The 23,533-nt window shown below is 31.6% G+C and overlaps 1 protein-coding gene across 6 annotated transcripts in view; it reads left to right on the forward strand.

Moving 5' to 3' along the window:
• Positions 1–23,533, forward strand: part of BRINP3 (BMP/retinoic acid inducible neural specific 3) — a 378,045-nt gene that overhangs the window by 222,323 nt on the left and 132,189 nt on the right. For all 6 annotated transcript variants that reach the window (XM_055233832.2, XM_063613754.1, XM_055233830.2 and 3 more), the window contains one exon: positions 15,987–16,092. In XM_055233832.2, the coding sequence (XP_055089807.1) occupies positions 15,987–16,092 (106 nt within the window). The remainder of the gene's footprint in view (positions 1–15,986; positions 16,093–23,533) is intronic.

Genomic DNA, 23,533 nt, shown 5'->3' on the forward strand with positions numbered 1-23,533 from the left:
ATAATTCCAAATTTATTTTATGCCACTTCATAATGGATATTTTACCCATTATGCTGGTTAAGAGGAGCTCAAGTTTTAAGTGATCAAAACTCACTAGAGGATGTGCTTGGCATCGAATTTCTATTTCAGCTTCTGCTTTTCCCTCTAGGTGGATTGTAAAAGGTTGAGGTTAAATTACTTTTAAATTTTAAAGTGCATTAACTTCATAACATTTCTGCTCTGAAGTGCTACACTAATTTGATATTTGTCCTATATCCATTTTCTATCTAATTTAGACCGAAATCTGAGTTGACCTTAATTGTATTTTCTTTCCTTTTAAACTACAACCTTCTATTCGCAATTTTTGGACTCATAAATGGAAATTTTGTCATCTTAAAAATGATTTTTTCCATTTAAATTTAGAGGTTTTGGTGAGAAATTTAATAATCCTGTTGACTATATAATATATAGCATTAGTCTTTTGTGGCTTGCATCAGTAGAAAAGGTTGGGGGCTGCTTTAACTAGGTGCATGAAAAATGTACTCTCACCTTCACATAACTCAAAAATGGCTTAAACAATTCAGTTCAAATTCTGAAACGCGTTCACCTTTGGTGTAAGTTAAAGTTTGAAAACTGAATAGAATCCTGTCCATTGAAAATGATGATCTAAAAGAAAGCTGGAAATTATAAAATTATCATATTTTTTATGTAATACATTACTATTTTTGCTTAAGTTAACCCATTTTACTTTTTTTGATGCTTATAACAGAAGTCAGTTGCTATTTTTTACATTTGAAAAATCTCTTAATTTTTTTGTTTTAATAATAAAATAAAATAAAATAAAAAATAAAAAAATAAACTGACGGTAACATATCACCATTAAAAAATAAGATTAGTGAAAACATTTAATTGCTCTTACTTGAATTAATAATATTAGAAATTAAAGCAAAATGTATACATAGTAAGTGATCCTGTAATTGCTAGAAATCATAAAAATATTTAGTACTCTATATAAGGGTAAGTTTGTCTGGAAGTCTACAATTTACCCAATTTATGTGCATATGTGGTGAAGTTTTATTCAGTGTCTGTGTTGTGCTTAGGGCTGCTGGGGAATAGGCTTACATAAATGAATGTGACATGATTTTTATCTGAGAACTAATAGGCTACTGCTGTTCTATTTAAGCTACAGCTGCATGGCATGGTTTTCTCTAGTAGTCTTCCAATACTCTAAGGGCTGCTACCAATGAAGTATTATAATATTCTTGCAGTTGAACTGGAGTCCAAATGAGCAAATAAAGAAAAAAAAATAGCAACACATACTCTGAGGCATCCCACAAAAAGCAATATCATTTAGAAAAATCACTATAAGCCTCTAAATAAATATAACTGATAGGGAAAATTCTTGAAAATTTGAGAACTATAGTCTCAAATAATTTGCTTTTGAGAATAATATATTATTTAATGGAGAATTGTTACAAATAAAAATTAACAGAAAGTCTGTCTCATAACCATAAGATGAAAGGAAAGAAAAATATAAGAAAACTTAATTTAGGATGTAATATGCAATACAATATATAGAGGTATTTGTGAGCGTATGAGTGTGTGTGTGTGTTTGAATGTATATAAATATAGGCAGAGTTCAAATCTCCATGTAAACTCATAGACTCTGAATATATGTACTATGTTTTAAATAATAACAAAAGTGACATAATGCAAAAAAAAATTGGTATCCTAGTTTAGAACTATACAATCAGAAAAAAAATAGACAAACATACAAAAGTCTTTTCTTGAAACATTTTTGAAAGGAGGGGAGGATAGAAATACAAAAATTCCAAAAGTACCCTGGGTAGGTGTAGAGTAGAGATAGGAGAATGAAAGAACGAAAAATTAAGATGATAGCATCTTAATGGGCAGGTGGCACATTATGGAATAGAGTTTTTTGGTGAAATATAATTTTCATATTATATCAGAGTAAGAAGTTTCAATTAGCATTGGCAAAGGGGAGAAAATTATTAATGAGAGGCAGATGTGCAATTAGATTAAATTAAATTATAATAAAAAATAAATAGCAACTTGACTAAATCAATACAATGAATTAAATAAAAGGAAAATAAAAGCAAAGGTACTTTTTTGCCATTAAAAGTAATGGCAAAAACTGCAGTTATGTTTGCACCAACCTAATAGCAAGAGGTGACAGAGATTTCCCACCAAATAACTAAAATAACTAAAATTATGGATTAAAAATAAAAGAATTCTTCTGTGTATTCATAAGTTGATAGGAAGGATATTCTGAAACCAGAAGAAAAAAGAAACTATGCAAAGAGGGGACACTGAGATCTCCATAGCATTTGCTGAATCAGATGGATTGAACTACTTTTGTTTTATTCTCATGTGGCTCAAGGTACAAATGACAAAGTTCAAACTTTGTCCAAGATAGAGTGTCTAGGGGGTACCCATAAATATCAGACCCCAACGGTCTGTGACATTGAAATATATTGGAAATGTAAGTAGGTAATTTATTTTTTAAAAAATCCGTAGAATCATATCACGCTAACATGGAATAGCTTGGAGGAGATCATGTTAAGCAGGATGTCAGGCACAGAAAGCTAAATACTACATGCTTTCACTCACATGTGGGAGGAAAAGAAAAAAGGAATTCCTAAAAGTACAGAGGTAGAGAGTAGAATTGTGGGTATTGGAGGGTGAGAAGTATGGGAAATACAGGGGAGAGTGGAAGATGGGGCTAGATTTGTTAAGGGATACCAAGTTACAGCTAGATAGGATAGATGAGTTCTGGCATTCTGCAGCACTATAAGGTAAATATGCTTAACTGTAATTTATTGTATATTTTCAAAAATCCAATAAGTACCAATATCTGTGAAATGCAATTCTTCTGTGCAGTTATTCATCCATCAGCATAGACAAAGTGCACCATTTCTGATAGCTAGGAACACTGGCACATTGTTACCACAATGTTGACTAATGAAAAAATTACGCTTTGGAATCTGCTTCCTTTTTCTAAAACAAAAATACATATTTGTAAAGATATGTTCCTTCCCCAGGTATTTCAGGTAAATTATTTTAACCTTTATATCTGGGGAGAATACTCCTGAGGCTCAGGAGCTTCATACTTCTAGTTACACAGCTAGTAAGTGACAAACCTGAAAATACAAACCAATTTTAAATTTATGATGTGTTTTTTTCTGGTAACCGAATTGCTTTATGCTCTGTGCTAGAAAATTTAGCATAACAATATGATTATGTATAATATGGATATTTGTAACTTGAAATATATAATTTTTAAACATTTTCAAGTTATTCTTCATAGCTTAAACTATATTTAATATGTCAGAACACAAAAAGGCAAGTGGAGAAGGTGCCTGAGTAATATAAAGAGACTTCATAATTTTCATTCTTTTAGATGTGTGAGATTCCTGTAATTTTTCATTTAGAAACTACTCAGGAACAAATCTACCTAGGTTGCTTATCTGGTTTCTTCACTGATAATAGATTTTTAACCAGCTTTTAGAGAGTGATGAAAGGGTCTGCTGGTAGGAGGCACAACAGTTACATCAATAAGTAAAATTAAATTAATGTAGGGAAAGGAGGCAAGCCACATAAAACAGCTAAAATAACAGCTCCTACATTTCATCAGGTTTCGTTTAGTTCATGGCAGAAAGCCAAATTCTCAATATATTATCAAAAGTTTTTCCCTTAATAATATTAAGTAAATTAAATTTGAATGAATAGTAATTTTAGTTTGTAGTCTGTTCCATAGAAAAATGTAAAACACATAAATTGAAATATTTACCAAGTGAGGAATCATTTTTCTCCTTTTTGATTTTTTTTTCTAACTTGGTGCATTTTGGTGTTAAGTGAGCTAACAATCACCTGGTTGTATGGTTAAAGACAACTTCTAGAGACCCAAAATTCATAGACCTGTGGTTTTATAACCATGATTGACCCCAGAGCAAATTGTTAGTGGACTGGCTGCAATCTAAGAAACCCTTGATGCCAGTTAAAGCTTCATGAAGTCCCAAAGGTGCCATGAGGATACAAAGTTCCTCTGGGATTCTGGTCTCTAGAGGAAATAGTCAAGAAGGTAATGATGTAAGGAGATGAAGATATAGTGGAAAGGTTATAGAAAGAAGAGGAACACAAAAATTGCAGTTATATTTCACACTGGATTTTTAATCATTTTTAAAATGTTTTTCCAACTAATACATACTTTAAAAATCCCATTACTGGGTATATACCCAAAGATTATAAAACGTGCTGTTATAAAGACACATGCACAGGTATGTTTATTGCGGCACTATTCACAATAGCAAAGACTTGGAACCAATCCAAATGTCCAACAATGATAGACTGGATAAAGAAAATGCGGCACATATACACCATGGAATACTATGCAGCCATAAAAATGATGAGTTCATGTCCTTTGTAGGGACATAGATGAAGCTGGCAACCATCATTCTCAGCAAACTATCGCAAGGACAAAAAAACCAAACACTGCATGTTCTCACTCATAGGTGGGAATTGAACAATGAGAACATGGACACAGGAAGGGGAACATCACACACTGGGGCCTGTTGTGGGGTGGAGGGAGGGATAGCATTAAGAGATATACCTAATGTAAATGATGAGTTAATGGGTGCAGCACACCAACATGGCACATGTATACATATGTAACAAACCTGCACGTTGTGCACATGTACCCTAAAACTTAAAAGTATAATAAAATAAAGAAAACAAAATCACTAAACTTCTTGTCCTTTCCATTTTTGTTATTTTTTAAGATAAAGAATTATCTTAACATAGCTGATGATGTTTCAGTTAAAGAAAACTGGGGGAGTGGGCAGCACTGGATAATATGATTATAATATTTATAATGTTGCAGAGAGTTTGGGCCGGTTTATTGTTTTTTTTCCCCTGGCACTTAGTATTTTAATAATTATTTGTAATTCATGCACACTACATGTTTCTTCTTTCTCCTATATAATTAGATTTGTTCTTTTAACATCATATTACTGCTGACTTTTACTGATAAGTTGCTAAAGAATTTGGATTTGTATTAACTTTTCTTGTGAGCAAAGCCCATTTATTTTTCTGAAAAAAAAAAAAAAAAGAAATGACAGAAAAGTTTCTCTAATGGCCAGTTGAAACAAGAAATCCACTTCTGTCTTTCTAATTATGCCTGAGTCTGTTGAGTTTTAGTGTGCTGCGCTTTATAGTTCTCTCGGGTGCTTGTTTAATTGGGTGACAAATGTAGAATATGATGGCCTCAGTATAAAACTTTAGCTAGTCTGTGCGCAGGTATTAGTTGTCGTATTATTTAGGACAGAAGCTTTTGATATGCTTAAGGAATTCAGAAATACGTGATGATGCTGAAACTTCAAACGGCTATAATAAAAAAAGTTTTAAGTTTTTAATCATAAGCAATAAGATATGTTTAAATAAATATTTCAGAAGAGTAATATTAAATATAGAATTTCAGAGGAGAAATTGAAAATGCTTGGTAGAACTATTTACTCAAAATAAAATAGTGGGAACTTCGAGATATATTCTAATACACTGGCTCCTACATTGAGTAGGAGAAAATTAAAAGTAATAATAGTGAAATAGTTGTATTAAATGTTAAACAACCAAAATGTGTGTATCTAATGAGGTTCCCTGCTTTAGTACCCTAGTATAGCAGAGAATCTTATGGAAAGACTGTTGGTTGGGATTTTGACAGTGACAGATTGCTTTGTGTGCACTGCTAGCTGTGATTAGCTGTCAGTGCCCTGGATTCTGCTGCCATCGTCCTCCAGGATGGTGATAGGTGCTTTTACTTCATTCAGCACTTGACATTTGCACCTGAACATTTTTAGTTACTCTGCCAAAGAAAGCAAAACAGATAATTCAATTGCTAAGTTTTTGTATCATTTAGAGCATCAGCTTGCAGTTTGCTTGACTGAGACGCTAGGTGAGTATCAATCGAGCAGATTGGGTAGATGTAGAAATGTTTTGATAAATAAAATTATAGAGTAGGAAGTAGGAATTAATAAAGGGAGTAGTTCTGTTTAGTGTGACATTTTGCTTCCCAGTCTTGGCAACAGACTTTTTTTTTGCAACTTTAGTGGGATTTGCACAATTATAAGTTAGTCTACGCAAACAGTCCCCATCCATTTTGGCACCAGGAACTGGTTTCATGGAAGAAAATTGTTTCCATGAACTTGGTGGAGGGAATGGTTTCAGGATGATTCCAGTTCATTACATTAAGGTGCACTTTATTCCTATTAATATTACATTGTAATATGTAATGAAATAATTATACAATTCACTGTAATGTGGAGTTAGTGGGATCCCTGAGCTTGTTTTCCTGCCACTAGACAGTCCCATCTGGGGGTGATGAGAGACAGTGACAATAAAAGGCAATGAGATTGAAATGCATAGAACAAACAATAAAGATTAAAAAGTAAAATCAGTCTTTAATGTTTTACTTCTTCAGATAGCTTTCATTTGTAAAATAAATATAATCAATGCTGCTTTAGATTACACTTTTTGAATGTAAAGAAACAGAAAATTACCCTGGCTCCTGAGTTCCCTGAAATATCATTTCTCTGGCCCAGGAAAAGTGGCATTCAGGCTGGACAGTGGCTGTAACAACTGCGGTCGCTGCCTAGTAACTCTCACCAGAGTGCAAGGGAAATGCCACAGCCCTGAACCAGGTTGCAAACTGTACCTATTGTTTGTAACTCCCTATGGCAATAAAACTTTACTTGTCTTATTATTAATATTGAAAACCTCAGAAAACTCATTAGCCAACTGTAGAGTAACAACACATCCATTTAGATTTCCTGTAATGCAATTCAAGTTTACCATTCATGTAACACCATCAGTTATAGCTGTCACAAATGTAGTTTTTATAAAAATGTCAGTTTTCTAAATTTATATTCATGCAATTAGGAAAGTAATGAAAGCTTTTTTATGGCTACATGTATTTTTTATAATTGCTGTGATTTTAAGCTCTGTGTTATCTAAAAAAAAAAGTCAAAATAACATCTGTAGGAGTGAATTTACAGACCAATCAAGTGCCACACATTTAATTTCCATGGCAACCATGGTTTAAGCACAAAGGGGTCCTGATGTTATTTGGCAACTTTGTCCTAACTAAATTGTGTCCAGTTTTGCTTATTCCATATCACACTAAATCAATACTTTAAGAACCTGAGAAAACTTCTGTTGTCTAGTCATTGTGTAGTTTTATATTTTAATGTGTACTGGAAGGATTGGCATAGTCTCTCTCAATAGGTTTACATGGGGATAGTTGTTGGTGGTGTGCTTGTGTATTATTTTGATAGAGGATAATTTATAGAGTATGAAGAAGTAGGCCAATCATTATAGTCGTGCCTGGCCTCATGGTGACAAACACAAGTGAAAACTGCACTGAAGCAATTGCTCTTCAAGAAGACATACTCAATTTTGTTCCTAAATAGTGTGCCTTATTTTTTGTATTATTCTCACGTAATCCTCAGTTTACTTCAAATAAATATATTTTGCTCTATATTTTTTTTCCTATGGTTAAATTTTATAATTCACAGTTATTCTGCATGTATTTTATGGATATACATGATATTGTTCGTCATCATACTTTTGATCCTTATGTTGTAAGTACCACTTATGTATGTAAGTACCACTATTTTTCCTGTAAAAGGCAAATATAAAAACCAAACGCTACCTTTTAAAAATGCAGTTCTATAAACTTCTAATATTTTTAAAAATTGGTTTATTGAAATTATGAGGATAAAATTAGGGGATATAGTTGTAAGCTTCAAGTAATTTGCATAGATGCATAATTCAACAATGGTATAAGTTCCCTTGCACTGAATGTGTTTATCCATGTTTGTGCTTTTTATGTGAAGATGTGAGTCATCCTGGATGGATAATATATCATACACTATTTTAAACTGTATCTATATGTTTGGAGAAGGCCCAAGAAAATATTGACAGTGTTAAATATATTTTAAGTCACTATATTAATTATGTATAACACACTAAGTATAATGCTTACTTTTGTGTTGAGATGCAAGAAAATTTTGCATTGATATGTTTTTTATTTGAGGACATGTAGCATTTTTATGTGAATTTTGACTTTTCCCACAAAATATACTGTAAATACTAAAACAATTTTGAAAATTAAGAAACATTTTCCTACTGAAATATTTATTCTGAGATGAACATTTTGTTGTTAACGCATCTTATAATTAATAATATGTTTGAAAATTCATTTTTTAAATAAAAATAAGCTCAGAAATATTTCAACTGGGTAAAAAAGTGGGACTACATTGAATTACAGTCTGATGTTAAGTGCATAATAGAATGTTGAAATAACACTTAATGACTATCAGAGGAAAAATATTAAATGGTAAAATTACCTTTAAACTCAATATTAACAATTGAAAAAAATATTATAAGGCCCTGTCTTCAGTTGACAAATGAAGGGAAATTATATATATTCTTATTTTTTAACATCAAAATTTTATAAAGCATTTTGTTAATTTAATAGCTTTAGCAATATGTAATTTTAAACGATCTTATATGTGTGGCGACAGAAAAGACTGTACTGTTTTAGGAAATAATAGAAACTAATCAACACTTGTATTTTACTCTTCACAATCCTAGTTGGAGCTAATATAAGAATATGCAGGATGTTGGAGATATACCTAATGCTAAATGACGAGTTAATGGGTGCAGGAAATCAACATGGCACATGGATACATATGTAACAAACCTGCACATTATGCACATGTACCCTAAAACCTAAAGTATAATAATAAAAAAAAGAATATGCAGGATGTTATATTTCAAAGCATTAATAAATTAATACTTAGAATAAAAGTTAATTCATTTAGCCTTCAATCAAAGTTATATTAACCAGTACATTCATAGCAATATTTTTTGTTCATGAATCATCCAATATACTACACAATTGTAATTGACTTGCACATCAATCTAGACCAATTAAATTGTGTTTTATTGTAACTTTATTGCCAGAGAGAGACAGAGAGAGAACTAATTACGTTGATTAAGCCAGGCAAAGTTTCCAAAACTTGTTAACTATAAAGTTTGGAAAGCCAGTGTGATGTTTAGAATGGGTATTTGATTTATGAGTCAGGAGGTCTAAGTCCCAGTTCTAGCTCTCATTTCATACGCATGATCCTGAAGTAGCTTGATAACATCCCTGGCTCCAAATACAGCATCTCTTTTATATAATGAGATGGTGAGACTAGTTGATTTCAAACTTCTGATAGCTTAAATAATTTAGATATATTGGCTCTTCTACATTTTCTTCAAGAGGTTCCCCAAAAAATTCAATAAATTTTCTTTTGTAATAAATATTTCTAACTAAAATTAAAATATTTAACCACAAATTTAATCCAAAAATTTTTAATTTCTAGCATGTGCCCAGTACTGTGTATAATTATGAATAGAGAGTTTATAGTTAATTAAAGGAGATAATAGAAATAAATTATTGCCCTGTAATTTTATGATTGGCATAATAAAACATAATGGAAACTTTGGGGCAAAATAAAATAAATTTAAGATATTTTTATATTTCTGAGAATATCTTGAGGGTGTTGTGTTTTTTTTTGTTTTTTTTTTTGAGACAGAGTTTCACTCTTATTGCCCAGGATGGAGTGCAATAGAGCGATCTCAGCTCACTGCAATCTCCGCCTCCCAGGTTCAAGCAATTCTCCTGCCTCAGCCTCCAGAGTAGCTGGGATTACAGGTGCCCACCACCACGCCCGGCTAATTTTTTGTATTTTTAGTAGAGACAGAGTTTCACCTTGTTGATCAGGCTGGTCTCAAACTCCTGATGGCAGATGATACACCCTCCTCGGCCTCCCAAAGTGCTGGGATTACAGGCTTGAGCAATCGCACCCACCCCCACCTTGAGAGTTTTAATACCCTAATTCTTCATATATCTACTCCTCAGATAATTTTTAACTCTGGGGAAACAGTGCTTTTGCTGTAGTTTAAACAATTGTTTAAAACAAACTGTTTTAAAATAAATTTTGCTTTAAAATTTTTTTGCAAGTAGACCTATGGGGTCTTTTTCTGATACCCGTATATTCACTAGGATTTGTGTTTTGAATACAAACTATAAAATTTAACAAACTTTTATCTTGTTAAATATAATGATTTATTTGCAAATACTCTAAAAAGTATTTCTATAAGCAAAGGAAACCTGCAGAGTAATTATCATAAGAAGAATTGCATATTTAAAATAACTTGCTAATTTATTCATCCTTTTTATTGCTATTTAGATGTGAACTTATAAGGAAAAATTATTTTTTTCATTCTAGGTAAATATATGGTTTGGAATAGTGCATACTTACAAATAAAAATGAAATATGGATATTAACCTGTTAGTTCCTAGTCAAAAGTTAATTTATCATCTGTATATCTTCAATTATAGAACAGTAGTAATTGTAGCCTTGAAATAAAAAAAAAATGACATACTCAGGTGATTTAAAATAGATTATATTGGATTTTAAAATAAATTCATATTAGTAATTGAAAAAAGTAGTTTGTTTTTCATAATCATTCAGTGTCAGATTTCAGCATTTTCTTTTTGTGAAACCATATTAGAATAATTATACATTTGAAAGGATATACGTGTGAAAATCCAAATTTGCATCTTAGTACATATGCATGAATGATTGATAAAAACAGGTAAGTAGATAGATCTCTAGATATCCATACATATGTAAATATAGATATAGATGATGTGGTACCTTCCTTGATATAATTCACAAGGAAAATTAATATTAACCCATTATTGTTAGCAAATGTTAGTAACATATAACATTTATACAGTGAAGTACATAAAGTGTTCAAATTTGAAAACATTTTAGCAACCTTAATATCCTAGATTAAAAAATAGGATATTTCTAGAACATAAGTATTTATCCTAATGCCCTCTTACCTCATTCCTATATCAAAAGGGTAACCACCATCCTGTATTCTAACACTAGAAGTTTATTTTGCCTAATTTTGAGCTTTATATTAATGGAAGTTCAAGATTAGGCAAAATAAACTTCTAGTGTTAGAATATTGAAACATTTATATAATGTTCCTTCAACATTATATTTGTGAGATTTGTTCATGTTCGGTATTCTGTGGACAGAATACATAAAAATTTATTCTTACTGTAGTACAGTATTCACATCTTCTATGTACTTCCACATTGTATTACTGATTGCCACTTGATATGGTTTGGCTCTGTGTCTTCACCCAAATTTCATCTCAAAATGTAATCCCCACATGTTGAGGGAGGGACCTGGTAGGAGGTGATTGGATCATGGGTGTGGCTTCCCCGAAACTGTTCTCCTGATAGTAAGTTCTCAGGAGAGTTGATGCTTTTAAACTGTGGCACTTCCTCGCTCTCTTTCACCTGCCACCACGTAAGACATGTCTTGCTTCCCTTCACCTTCTGCCTTCGGCCATGGTTTTAAGGGTCTGAGGTCTCCCCATTCGTGTGGAACTGCAAGTTGATTAAACTTCTTTCCTTCATAAATTACCTAGTCTCTGGTAGCATCTTTATACCAGTATGAAAATGGACTAACACACTAATGTAATATCTTTCTGTTTGGGATTACTAAGAATAGTTGATACCAACCTCATTGCAAGTGCCTTTTGTACACACATGTTCACATTTTTGTTGGCTGTGTATCTAGCTCATATAATGTGCCTATGTCTACTTATGTAGATACTTTCAAAGAATTTTCTAAAGTGATTGTACGAGTTTACACTCCCAGCAGCAGCATATGAAAATTCCAGTTTCTCCACTATATTGTCACCACTTGGCATTGTCTGGCTTTGTATACTTATAAGACTTTCTGGTGAATGGATAGTAGTTTCTCACTATGTTTTAATTTCCAGCTGTTTGATAATAAAGTTGAAAACTATTTCAAAATTACTGGATGTTTAGATATCCTTTTTGTCAAGTGTGTTTTCAGTGTTGCTCTTGCCATGTTATTATTAGTTTGTAGAATTTATTTATATATTCTAGATATGAGCCATTTGCTGCATATATGAATTGCAACTATGTTATTTTTAAAAAACAAAGATTATGCAGTGAATAAATTTTTAATATTAATTATGTAAGATTAAATCTTTATTTCTATTTTAAAAATACGTATCAATTCTTTTATTAAATGTTAAGATATCAGAAATTCAATATGAGCCAAATATAGTTAATGTTCTCTAGTATAGTTTCTACCTTTTCAACCCAAAGTTTTTTGAATGATTAAAAAATAGAAACATTTACTTCTGGAAAAGGAGACAATTGAAATGGACAGTATGATAGGGTATATGTAAGGTAAACAGGGGCAAAATGTGTAAAAGTAAATAACTGGTATAGCAGTTTGTCAGGATGCAGGTATCAGTAACAAATTTCACTACTCCCACACCTCAACTCCTGATATTTCAGATGTGATTTTCTTGTTACAATATAGGAGAGGCAAAATCCCCTCTTAAATATTAACATTCATTTTGTAGTTGTCCAGATGAGATGTAGGTCTCTAGAAGAGAAAATTTATTTCAGATTGAAAGTCTTAGATTATGCCTCTTTGGCCATAATTCTATTGTAAAAGAGCTAATTGTACTTTTCAGTATTCTAGTGTTTTATGTTCATAACTGATGGCTGATAAAATTACTCAGAAGTTACTTTGATATAACCTAATGTAACTAGGAAACAAAATAATTAATGAGAAATACACTGTGAAAAGGTAAAGGCCATGATATTTGGGTGCTGCGAATAAAGAATAGTCTTGAAGCGCAATTACTCCTAGTCTCAACCATTTTCAAGTCTGGCAAAAGGATAGGGGAAACATATAAAAGTAGAAAAAATGGCAGTTGCTCCTCCAGCAAAGCATTTTATTTCATTGCTTAAATTTCCATCATGGGAATTTGTTACTTTTATTATTAAAAATGATAGGTTGGAACAAACAAGTAAACTGCTATTCTGTGTTTTGGCACAGTTAGCATCTCTGTAGTAAATTTATTTTTATTTTCTTTACATTTTCATTTTATTATTATTTTAAAGAATTAAATAAGTATGGGCACATTTACTAATGCTGACATTAGTAAGGAATATGGAGTCCTTAAATGGAATACAATTGAAAGATAGATTTATTTCATATAATGTGCGAGAGTTTGTAAAATTTTATATTAAACCAGACAGTGATCAGTGAATTCGGTTGTGAAGAATAGAGAATAAAATAAAATTATAAATGGATATGCTAAATTTATATCGTTGTATATTGCGAATGATGAGAAAGTAAAGCAATACATAAAGACAAAGATATTCAAATATTCTCAAAACATATGTCTACTATTTAATTTTCTTACATGAATTGGTAACAACAGAGTAGGTGAATATAAGAGACTCTTTGTAATGAGATAATATTATTTACCTTCTTTTAAGGATGAAGTGTTAGAGGAGTTTGCCTTCCCTTTTCCAAGATCACTATGTCAATGAGTATGAGCTTAATGCCAATTTTAGTTAGAAAACTTTCTAAAAAAGGCAGGCGTGTGTGTGTGTTTGTATTCGTGTGATATGTGTTGGTTGGCAATAGTGAAACCACATGATAGAATAAAATGAAAATTTAAATTATCTTAAACCCTAAGTAATCTCTTTGATGCTTTTATTATTCCCTTTGCCCTTAGGCTGTCACTAATTTGTATTTAAATATTAATTATACATACACATATCATATCAACACTATAAATTATTTCTCTAAACAAAGTAAGGTCTATTCAGTATCATCAGTGGGGAATAGTAGGTGGAGAATAATTAAAAGTTGTTGTGGTGTTAAGGAAAAAGTAATTCTTTACCCATGATAAACCACATTGTCAACTCTGGCTATGTACACATAGTCAATCTTGGTTACTATCAAGGAGTTATCATTTAGAAAATATAATAGAGTTGTCATGACACAAATTAAACATGCACTCAATGCATTTGAGTTAATGTGTCTGTATCCATCATTGATTATTGCCTCTAAGTTGATGACTTCCAAATTAGTAGTCCCGTCATGGACATAACTTCTAAGACATAAACCTGTATTGCCACTCCTACTAAATATTTTCATCAAAGAGAGTCAACATGTTCAAAACTGAGCTCCTTTAAATGTCCTCCACAGTGAGCTTCTTAACTTCGTATTTTGAACGTTATCACTAAAACTGGAAACCTCAGTGGCCTTTCCCTCTATCAATGAACACTTTCAGTGTTTCATAATGTTGTCATTTCATAACCTTGTTATGTCTTGTTTTTTACAATTGAACTTCTTCAGATAAAGTTTATTGTCACTATTTACTTTAGGCTTTCATCATCTCCATGAGGCCTTGATGTCTTTCCTGCTCCATACTAGGAAGTTTCTCCTTATGTTTCCTCCTCCTCTTTCTCTTAATCAATACCCCTCGGCTGATGCAAGAACTTAATATGTTCTGTGGATATGTGAGTGAACAAAATAGACAAAATCTCCTGCATTTTTAGAATGTGGAGCTCTCATTCTAGTGAGAGGTGTCAACAGTAATCATAACAAATGACTAAATTGTGCAGCATTTTATAAGCTGATATCTACTGTGAAAAAGGTAGAACAATGTAAGAAAGAAAAAAATGTTGGAAGGATTTGGGGTATTCACTTTAAATAGGTTAGTCCAAGTAGTCCCAAGACAACGAGATTTGAACAAAAATTTGAAGGAAGTGAAGGATTAGCTAGAAAATAGTCTGAGGAAGAACGTTCCAGGTACTAGAACAACAAGTCAAATACCCCAAGGCATCAGAATGTCAAGCATGTTTGAGATACAGCAACACAGAATAAATAAGAGAGGAGACGGATTTAGGGAGGTAACAGGGAGCTGGGTAATATGGTATCTTCCTGGTCCTATAATAGGCTCTAAGTCATACCCTAAGTAAGAATGGGAAACCATTAAATGATTGTAAACATTGGAAAGAAGTGATCTAAATTGTGTTTTGCAAAGACCAGTCTGGTTATTAATAAAGAATATCTTATTGAAGACACAAAGATTCTGACAATACTGCTCTGCTTTAAATAGTTTTAAATCTTCAGGATTAAATCTTCAGGATACATTTTCAGCCTCATATAATTCATTAAATTTAGTCTCCTCATCTCCTAATACTATCCATCCCAAGACATCCATGAAAAAAACAGTCCACATATGAGATTACATATTTAAGTACTAAATCTGTGTGCTGCAAACCAAAATTGGATGGAAATGGTAAAATAACACAGGTAGAAATCATCAAGGAATACTTTGTGTAAATGTTTGAACATGAGCTTAATTTTGAGGATAGATAAAACTGATTAGTCAAAGTTGAGAAAGGAGAAATTTCTAATCCAAGTGGGGTGGGAGTGGAGGATGTTGTATAAGCAAAGGCATAGAATGAATGTCAAACTGAGCAGGGAGATACCGGTGTATTGGAAAGAACTGGGCCAGATGGAAGGCAAACGGAAAGTTTAGAATTACATGCCAACATAAAAGTGGGAAAAATATAGATTCTTAAGTAAAAGAAAATAATAAAATCAGTTTTGAGAGAGTAGCCTGGCAGATGGCTCTGATTTATTGAGTAAAAACAAACACAAACAATTCTCATATAAGTCAGAACTCACTGTCTTCCATAAGGAGTGGGCCTTTTTTATATCTTGGGTGAAATCAGTGACTTTATGAGTTATGCTTTTGAACAAAGATGGCATGCATTATTTTCCTGGGATATTTATGCCCAACCAAAGGAAAGAAAATGAGTTAAAGACAAAGGGAGTTACTGCTTTCCGCTATGTTTAGGTGTGTGTATTGCTGGTGTGTATGAGATCCTGGACCTTTCAGTGATATTTACTGTCAAACGTATAATATTAGTGTGTGGCAACTACAATGAATCAAAAGGACATTGTAAAGTCTGATTTAGATAATAAAGTTGATGTTTTGTTTGCCAGGTAACAGAAACACGGACTGGTCCTCTTGGCTGCAGTAACTATGACAACCTAGATTCTGTCAGTTCTGTTCTGGTTCAGAGTCCTGAAAATAAGATTCAGTTGCAAGGTATGTAGGTAAAATTTCATTAACTCTCTACAAGCCTGGATAGCAATTATCCAGTCGTGATTTCTTTTCCATTTTTTAAAGTAAACTGTATATACATACAGGCTATTAAACACTCTTATTAAAGGCTAATTTCATAATTTAACTGATACAAGAAAACATGAAATTCTAGACCATATGAATAAAATATCAAAATTTTCTTTTCTTCTCAAATTAACTAAGATATAGCAATTGAAAATCTGTCCTAATAATATTTATCTTACGTATAGTAATCATTGTGTCATTATATAGCAGTTTCTTCATATGCTTGCCTGAGCTTTGACTTTTTACTTAAAGATTCTTGTGAAAGTTGTAACCATATTTATGCATGGTGTAAAATGAACTGTTGACATTTTATATATATCCTAATGTGGCAGTCAAGACTGTATTTTTCTTCTGGTGAATAGAAATGTACGTAAGCATATATTAACAAAATATTTATGTTCATATGATTTCCATTTTAAAGATATATTTTATAAAAATAATTTGCTATTTTCTATTACTACATATTTTAGATATTCAATAGAGAGTATTTTATTCATAAGAACTTTTAAAAATACAATAAGTACGCATACATGCTCATTCTTATAGGCAGGAACATGAATACACATGTTTAAACACCACTGGTTGAACAAGTTCAGAAAAGTCTTTGTGATGACACTTTCTGTCAAAATTAAGTTGACTGATCAAAGAGGTAATTTTGAGTTGTTATTCTCTAGTATGCCTTTTTAAATTGCATAAGTTAGAGCTGAATATTTACATTATTCAATTTTACATAAAAATGCTTGAAAGTTTCAGAAATTGTACCACTTTTTCCCTTAACTTTGCAATCTTGAAAAATGTATCAGTGTCCCCACGTGGTGGCTTATGCTTGCAATCCTAACCCTTTGGGAGGCTGAGGCAGGAAGATCACTTGAAGCCAGGAGTTCAAGACCAGCCTGGGCAACATAGTGAGACCTAAAAAAATTAGCTGGGTGTTGGGGTTGCAGGCCTGCAGTCCCAGCTACTCGGGAGGCTGAGGCAGGAGGATTGCTGCACCTAAGAGTTCAAGGTTGCAGTGAGCTATGACCACATCACCTCACTCCACTGTCACTCCAGCCTGGACATCACTGTCCACACTGCACATCACTGTCCACGTGACACTGCACATCATGTTACTCTAGCCTGGGTGACAGTGAGACCCTGTCTCTAAAAAATTTTTTAAAAAATCAATTAATTAAAAGAAAAATGTAACAGCATTGAATTGTTTAAACTTATCCTAAATAGTGAATGAATGCCTTTTATTTTGAGTTGTATTAAAAGTACAAAGTTCTTAAATACTTTAACAATTTAAATGTTATCCAATTTATCAATATCAATTATAGATTTACATTTATTAAACATTTTCTCTAATTGAAATAAAAATGTTGTCCACCAATGTTTCTTGCAATTCTCTACTGCTTACTCCTTTTTAATGTATAGATTAACCTTCCACGAGAATATGAATTGCAATAAAAATGACAGCACGTTTATACCAATTCGTATGACTACTTCAATCAGTTTATTATAAAAATTATTTACTAACAAGATTTATTGATTTGTGTCTGAATTACTGTGTTCAGTTTTCAAAGTATCAAATTATTTTTAAAATCGTTCAGTCCCCTATCTGTCTGGAAAAATAATTAACACAAGGAATAAATGAAGCAACATTTCTCTTTTGTATAATTATTTCTATTTTCTTCAACTAATGTGAGTAACTCAGAAACCTCCATCTCTTTCACTTTTTTCCTGTTTTCCGTGTCTATATTTTTAATTGTCTATTACAACTTAAATGTTATTTAACAATAACATTTAACAATTTAATTAACATTTAACATTATTTAACATTTAACATTTAACATTATTATTATTTAACATTTAACATTATTTAACATTTAAATAACATTTAACAATTTAAATGTTATCCAATTTATCAATATCAATTATAGATTTACATTTATTAAACATTTTCTCTAATTGAAATAAAAATGTTGTCCACCAATGTTTCTTGCAATTCTCTACTGCTTACTCCTTTTTAATGTATAGATTAACCTTCCACGAGAATATGAATTGCAATAAAAATGACAGCACGTTTATACCAATTCGTATGACTACTTCAATCAGTTTATTATAAAAATTATTTACTAACAAGATTTATTGATTTGTGTCTGAATTACTGTGTTCAGTTTTCAAAGTATTAAATTATTTTTAAAATCGTTCAGTCCCCTATCTGTCTGGAAAAATAATTAACACAAGGAATAAATGAAGCAACATTTCTCTTTTGTATAATTATTTCTATTCTCTTCAACTAATGTGAGTAACTCAGAAACCTCCATCTCTTTCACTTTTTTCCTGTTTTCCATGTCTATATTTTTAATTGTCTATTACAACTTTATTTATACACCTATTGGTACAAAATCGTTTCTGAAAATACTATTAGGAAGTCAATTTCAAGACCCTCAATATTTCATGCACATTTTCTTAAATTTAATTGGTATTTAAAATCCAAGTATAATGTTGGCTCACTCTTAAACCTCTCCTTTTGTACTAGCCCTCATCTACCTTATAAAGTAATGCGAACAATTTGTTAATTCTGCATCAATGTTACCATGGTGCATTCCTTTGAAGGGTATAGATATTTCTGGGTCACCGTATGTGACAATTGAAAACACTGGAATCACTGAAGAATATTTTACTAAGGTAACAACAGAGATCTTCATGTCTTTTGGGGTTAGCTAGTTAGATATTTGGTCTGACAAATGGATGGATATAGATATAGATGATAGATAAATAGATATAGATAGTTGCTTCTGTGTTGTGTTTTCTTTCTAAGTACAAGGTGAAGTTTTAGAATCAGAATGGCCCAATATCATTTAGATATATTGTTGAGAAAATCCTGAAATTATCACAGTTTTTTAATAAAGAACTTCTGAAACCCTCCTCTTTCAGTAGAAAAAGAAAAATTGTTCCTGAGGTGGAATTGTATCTAAGCAAAGCAAATAAAGCACCAATAATTGTTGAAGTCAACTGGATTAGACAACTAATTCAGAACAGAACTCTACGATTTAACCATCGGTATATGAATCAGTATTTTAAAACATGAGAGATATAAAAGATGGACTTTGAGATCTCATTTTGCTGATAAGATTACAGAGCAGGCGTTTTTCAAAAATTAGAAGAGCCATAGCTACAACTTCAATTTATTGATGAAAATACATTTAAGGTAGATAATAAAAAGTAGTTATAAGAAAATATTGGCAAATTCATATTGAAATAATACTTCAACTTTTTTCAACCCCTTATGAGTATAACACATCAAACAAGGTGCCTCTGAGTGAAAGTATAACCAGAATAATTAAAAGTCATTTATTAAGTTTTGGTAGTAATTTTTTGGTAAAATTTGCAGACCTTGAGAAAATGAATAATTTAAAGGGCTGAATTACAAGCACTTTTCCATATTAGTTAGTTCCCAATATTTTATTTAAATGAATTTGACACAGGACAAGGCTATATTAAGGTGGATGATTAAATGTAATTTTTAATGATGGTTCATAAGTGTTTGGCTTATAATAAAAATTGAATGATGCTGCTTCAAAAAACTATTTTTGTTCCTATTTATTAATTTATTGAAACACATGTTCTCAGTGCTTACATACATCAAAATGAAGACGGATAATAATTTATGCTGAAGGAAGGGTCACTCTAGCCAAAAAAAGTACCATTCAGTCCTTCAAGCCATGTGTTTTCAAAAAGCTGATTATATTTGCTTTAAAAAATTGCTTCATACTTATAATAAGTGTACTTCTATTAAATTGCACATTACATATGATAGTTATAATTTGTCAGAAATATTTTTAAAATTATTATCAAGAAATCATATATAGCATACATTATACTATATATTTCATATTATTTAAATTTTCAGTAAATATATGTATACATATATACATTTCAAGCTATTTACTTTTATAGAAGATAAGTATGACTATGATTAAGAAAACACATTGATTAATAAAATATATTATATTTGAATAAAAATATTTAGGGATAGTAGAATGAAATAATGACTTGGAAGAAAGAGATGTGTGTGTGCATGTGTGTGCGTGAGTGTGTGAAGAATTTTATCTCAGGAACAATTATTTTTCCACTTGAGTAGATGTGTGAAAAAGAAGGTCATTACTAAAAAACTCGTAATTCACACAAACTTATATATCTATACACACACTATACATACATATATACATATTTTATTTTTATATTTGTATATCTTGTTCAAATTTTATTTTTAAAAGATGTATTAGTTACCAAATCAATAGGAATTATATTTCATTTGTACATATATAGAGGCAGAGTAATATTTTTATTGTAAAATATACATATTAATAATACCACAGTTTACCAGCTTTGGGCCTCTTTTATGTGTAATGAAAATTTTAAACAGGAGCTTACTCATGTCCAAAGTAGTGCTTATGTTTTCAAAACTATTTAAGGTAGTTCATGAGCAAAATAGCATTGACGAACATTGACCAGCTGGTCATTTTTACTTAGCTATTTGTCTTGCCGTAACATATGGTGATGTGCTGCAAATTAATTTACAATTTTTTATGTTCCTCATCAATTTTCTAATATTATTTTATATTTGTTTAACAAATATAATTTATTTCCTTTCTTTCCTCTCATTCTGGATTATATTTAAATGTGGTTTAGGCCTTTCCATCATAACACAAATCTTTTATGCTATTTTCTGTATTTTATATCTTTTTGCCCTTTTATTCCTTTTAAACATATTCTTCTGCAATATTTCAGTACCCTAATTATCTCTTAAATGTCTATGCTGCTGTTAAAGCTATCCATTGGTTCTTAATTTCAAATTATGCATTTTTATTTGTAAAATAGCCACTTGATTTTTCTTTATAATTTCTGGTTCCTTGCCATATTGTCTGTTTTGTTATTAAATTTTTGATCATGTGATTGAAAGTAATTTATCATTCTTGTTTGACAGCCTCTATATCATCCAATGTCTTTTTATATGTGCATCATATATTATTGAATTCTGTTTTGAATGAAAACTTATAAAAATGTTTTAAAATTATTGATGGTGCATTTTCCTTCAGAGAATATTTAGTTTCAATGCTATTTTAATTAATTTTGAAATATGCCAATTGGAACTATACTTCAGATCTGGTGAAAGCTAGTGGTGTGTGTGTGTGTGTGTGTGTGTGTGCTTTGTGTTGTTTTTCTTTACTCTGGGTATGTAGCTCATCTAGTAACTAAATCCTGAGGAAGTTACTATCTCTGTCATTGTTGGTATAAATGTCAGTTTGTACTTTGTTCTGGGCAGAACTCTAATAGAAAAGATATGCCCAACTTATTAGTCTGTTCTTATGCTGCTAGTAAAGACATACTTGAGACTGGGTAATTTATAAAGAAAATAGGTTTAATTGACTCCCAGTTCCACATGGCTGAGGATGCCTCACAATCATGACAGAGGCAAGGAGGAGCAAAGTCACATCTTATATGGTGGCAGGCAAGAGAGAGTTTGTGCAGGGGAGGTCCCATTTATAAAACCATCAGATCTTCTGAGACTTATTCACTATCATGAGAAAACCTTCCTCTATGATTCTATTACCTCCCACTGGGTCCCTCCCACGACACGTGGGGATTATTACAATTCAAGTTGAGATTTTATTGGGGACACAGAGCCAAACCATATAACCCAATATTGGGCTCACTCTGCCTGTAGGATTACCTTATTTCCAGGTTAACCCCAGAAATTCTCACTTCATTTTTGTCCTTGTTATCTCTTCGGACAGATTATTTTTAATACTTTACCTAGATTTCCTAGTTGGTTCCAATGAGAAGGTGGGTTGAAAACAAACTAGTCCTTTCACACCGGAAACATTCACATTTTACTCTGTGGTTCTCAGCTTGTAGCAGGTGCCCTCACATCCTGGCTTTTACAGGAAGCCCATAGGCTCAAAATTAAGCTTTGTTAAGCATTATTCCAGCACCAGGTAGACCTGCTCTAAATATAGTGCTGTCAGTATTCCTGCTTTCGTGTTTTTGTACATCGCAGAAAAAAAAAAGAAAATTCCGTGGCCAGCCCTCAACCACATTGAGTTGTTTGTCAGAGCAGGCCAAGCTATCTCTCTAGGAACCAACTAGTTCTTATTGGTGGTCTGGTTATAAAATTCAAGTGTTTTGAGCGCTGCATCCCTAAACCTCTTTTCTCAAAACTCTTTAATTTTAGAATGGTTTTACAGAATGTGAGTTTCCTTCTTTTAGCAGTGTATGTATGTATCATCATAGCAGGAATATTTGTGTTTCTAAAACGGAACTCACCATTTCTTGCTACCAACCATTCCTCCCCAAATTACTTCTCCTGCCTTCTCTGTTTCTCTGAAAGCACTACCATCTCACAGATTCAAAGTTGTAATGCAATGATGTGCTTTATGACTATGAAAATGGTACATGAATTCTTTGATTTTTGTGTGTGTGAATTTAAGATTAAAATGGATAAATAGTTTACAAGTATCTAGTCCACACTCAATTACTGTTACCTTAGGTCTTTTAATAAATATATACTGATTCCTGAGTTCCTGGAGCAAAGACTCTGAATTATTCAAATTGTTTTTAGCACTTTAAGTTTTCAGAAAAAAAAAAAATCACTAGGTGTATCTGGAATGTGCAGTAATTTCGTAAACCATAGGACTAGACAAGTAAATTTCTGAATGTATCATTTTATGCCTCTAAGTATTTTAACACTTTTTACTTGCCTTAGATCAAATACAGTACTATCTAGCAGATTCTCACTATTCCTCTATTACCTTAATTGCTTTCCCTAGTTTGGATATTTTCAGTCTTCTTAAAGATCTTAAATCTAATCTTAAAAATTAGTCAACTCTAATATATTTCTTTATCTTCTACTTCCAAATAGGTACCACTCTTAGTATCCCACATGGTAAAATTAATTTAAATCTAAATGAATTAATTCTGTATTCCCCGATATAGGAATCCCAACAACATGACTCCTCATTTTGTGTGTAAGCACATCTTTCATTGTATTCTTATAGCCCATGTGCAATGAAACAATATTACTACTTTCATTTCCAAAATATATTAATATATAACCCAGCTTTTTATCCGTGTGTGATGCTGTAAATGTATCACTCTTTGGCACAGTCACTCAATATTGAAAACTATACATCTGTCAAATAATGTTCAATGCCTAACTTTTTAATAAAAACGTTTTTTTACTTTTGTGAACTTAATAAATTGCTTAGCCAATTAATTATATTTATTGAATCACATGTATCTTATATAGTTGCATCTTTTCTTTTTCTTTTTCTTTTTTTTTTTTTTTTTTTTTTTTGAGACAGAGTCTCGC

This window comes from Symphalangus syndactylus, chromosome 19 (assembly GCF_028878055.3).
Source record: "Symphalangus syndactylus isolate Jambi chromosome 19, NHGRI_mSymSyn1-v2.1_pri, whole genome shotgun sequence".
Classification (NCBI taxonomy): domain Eukaryota; kingdom Metazoa; phylum Chordata; class Mammalia; order Primates; family Hylobatidae; genus Symphalangus; species Symphalangus syndactylus.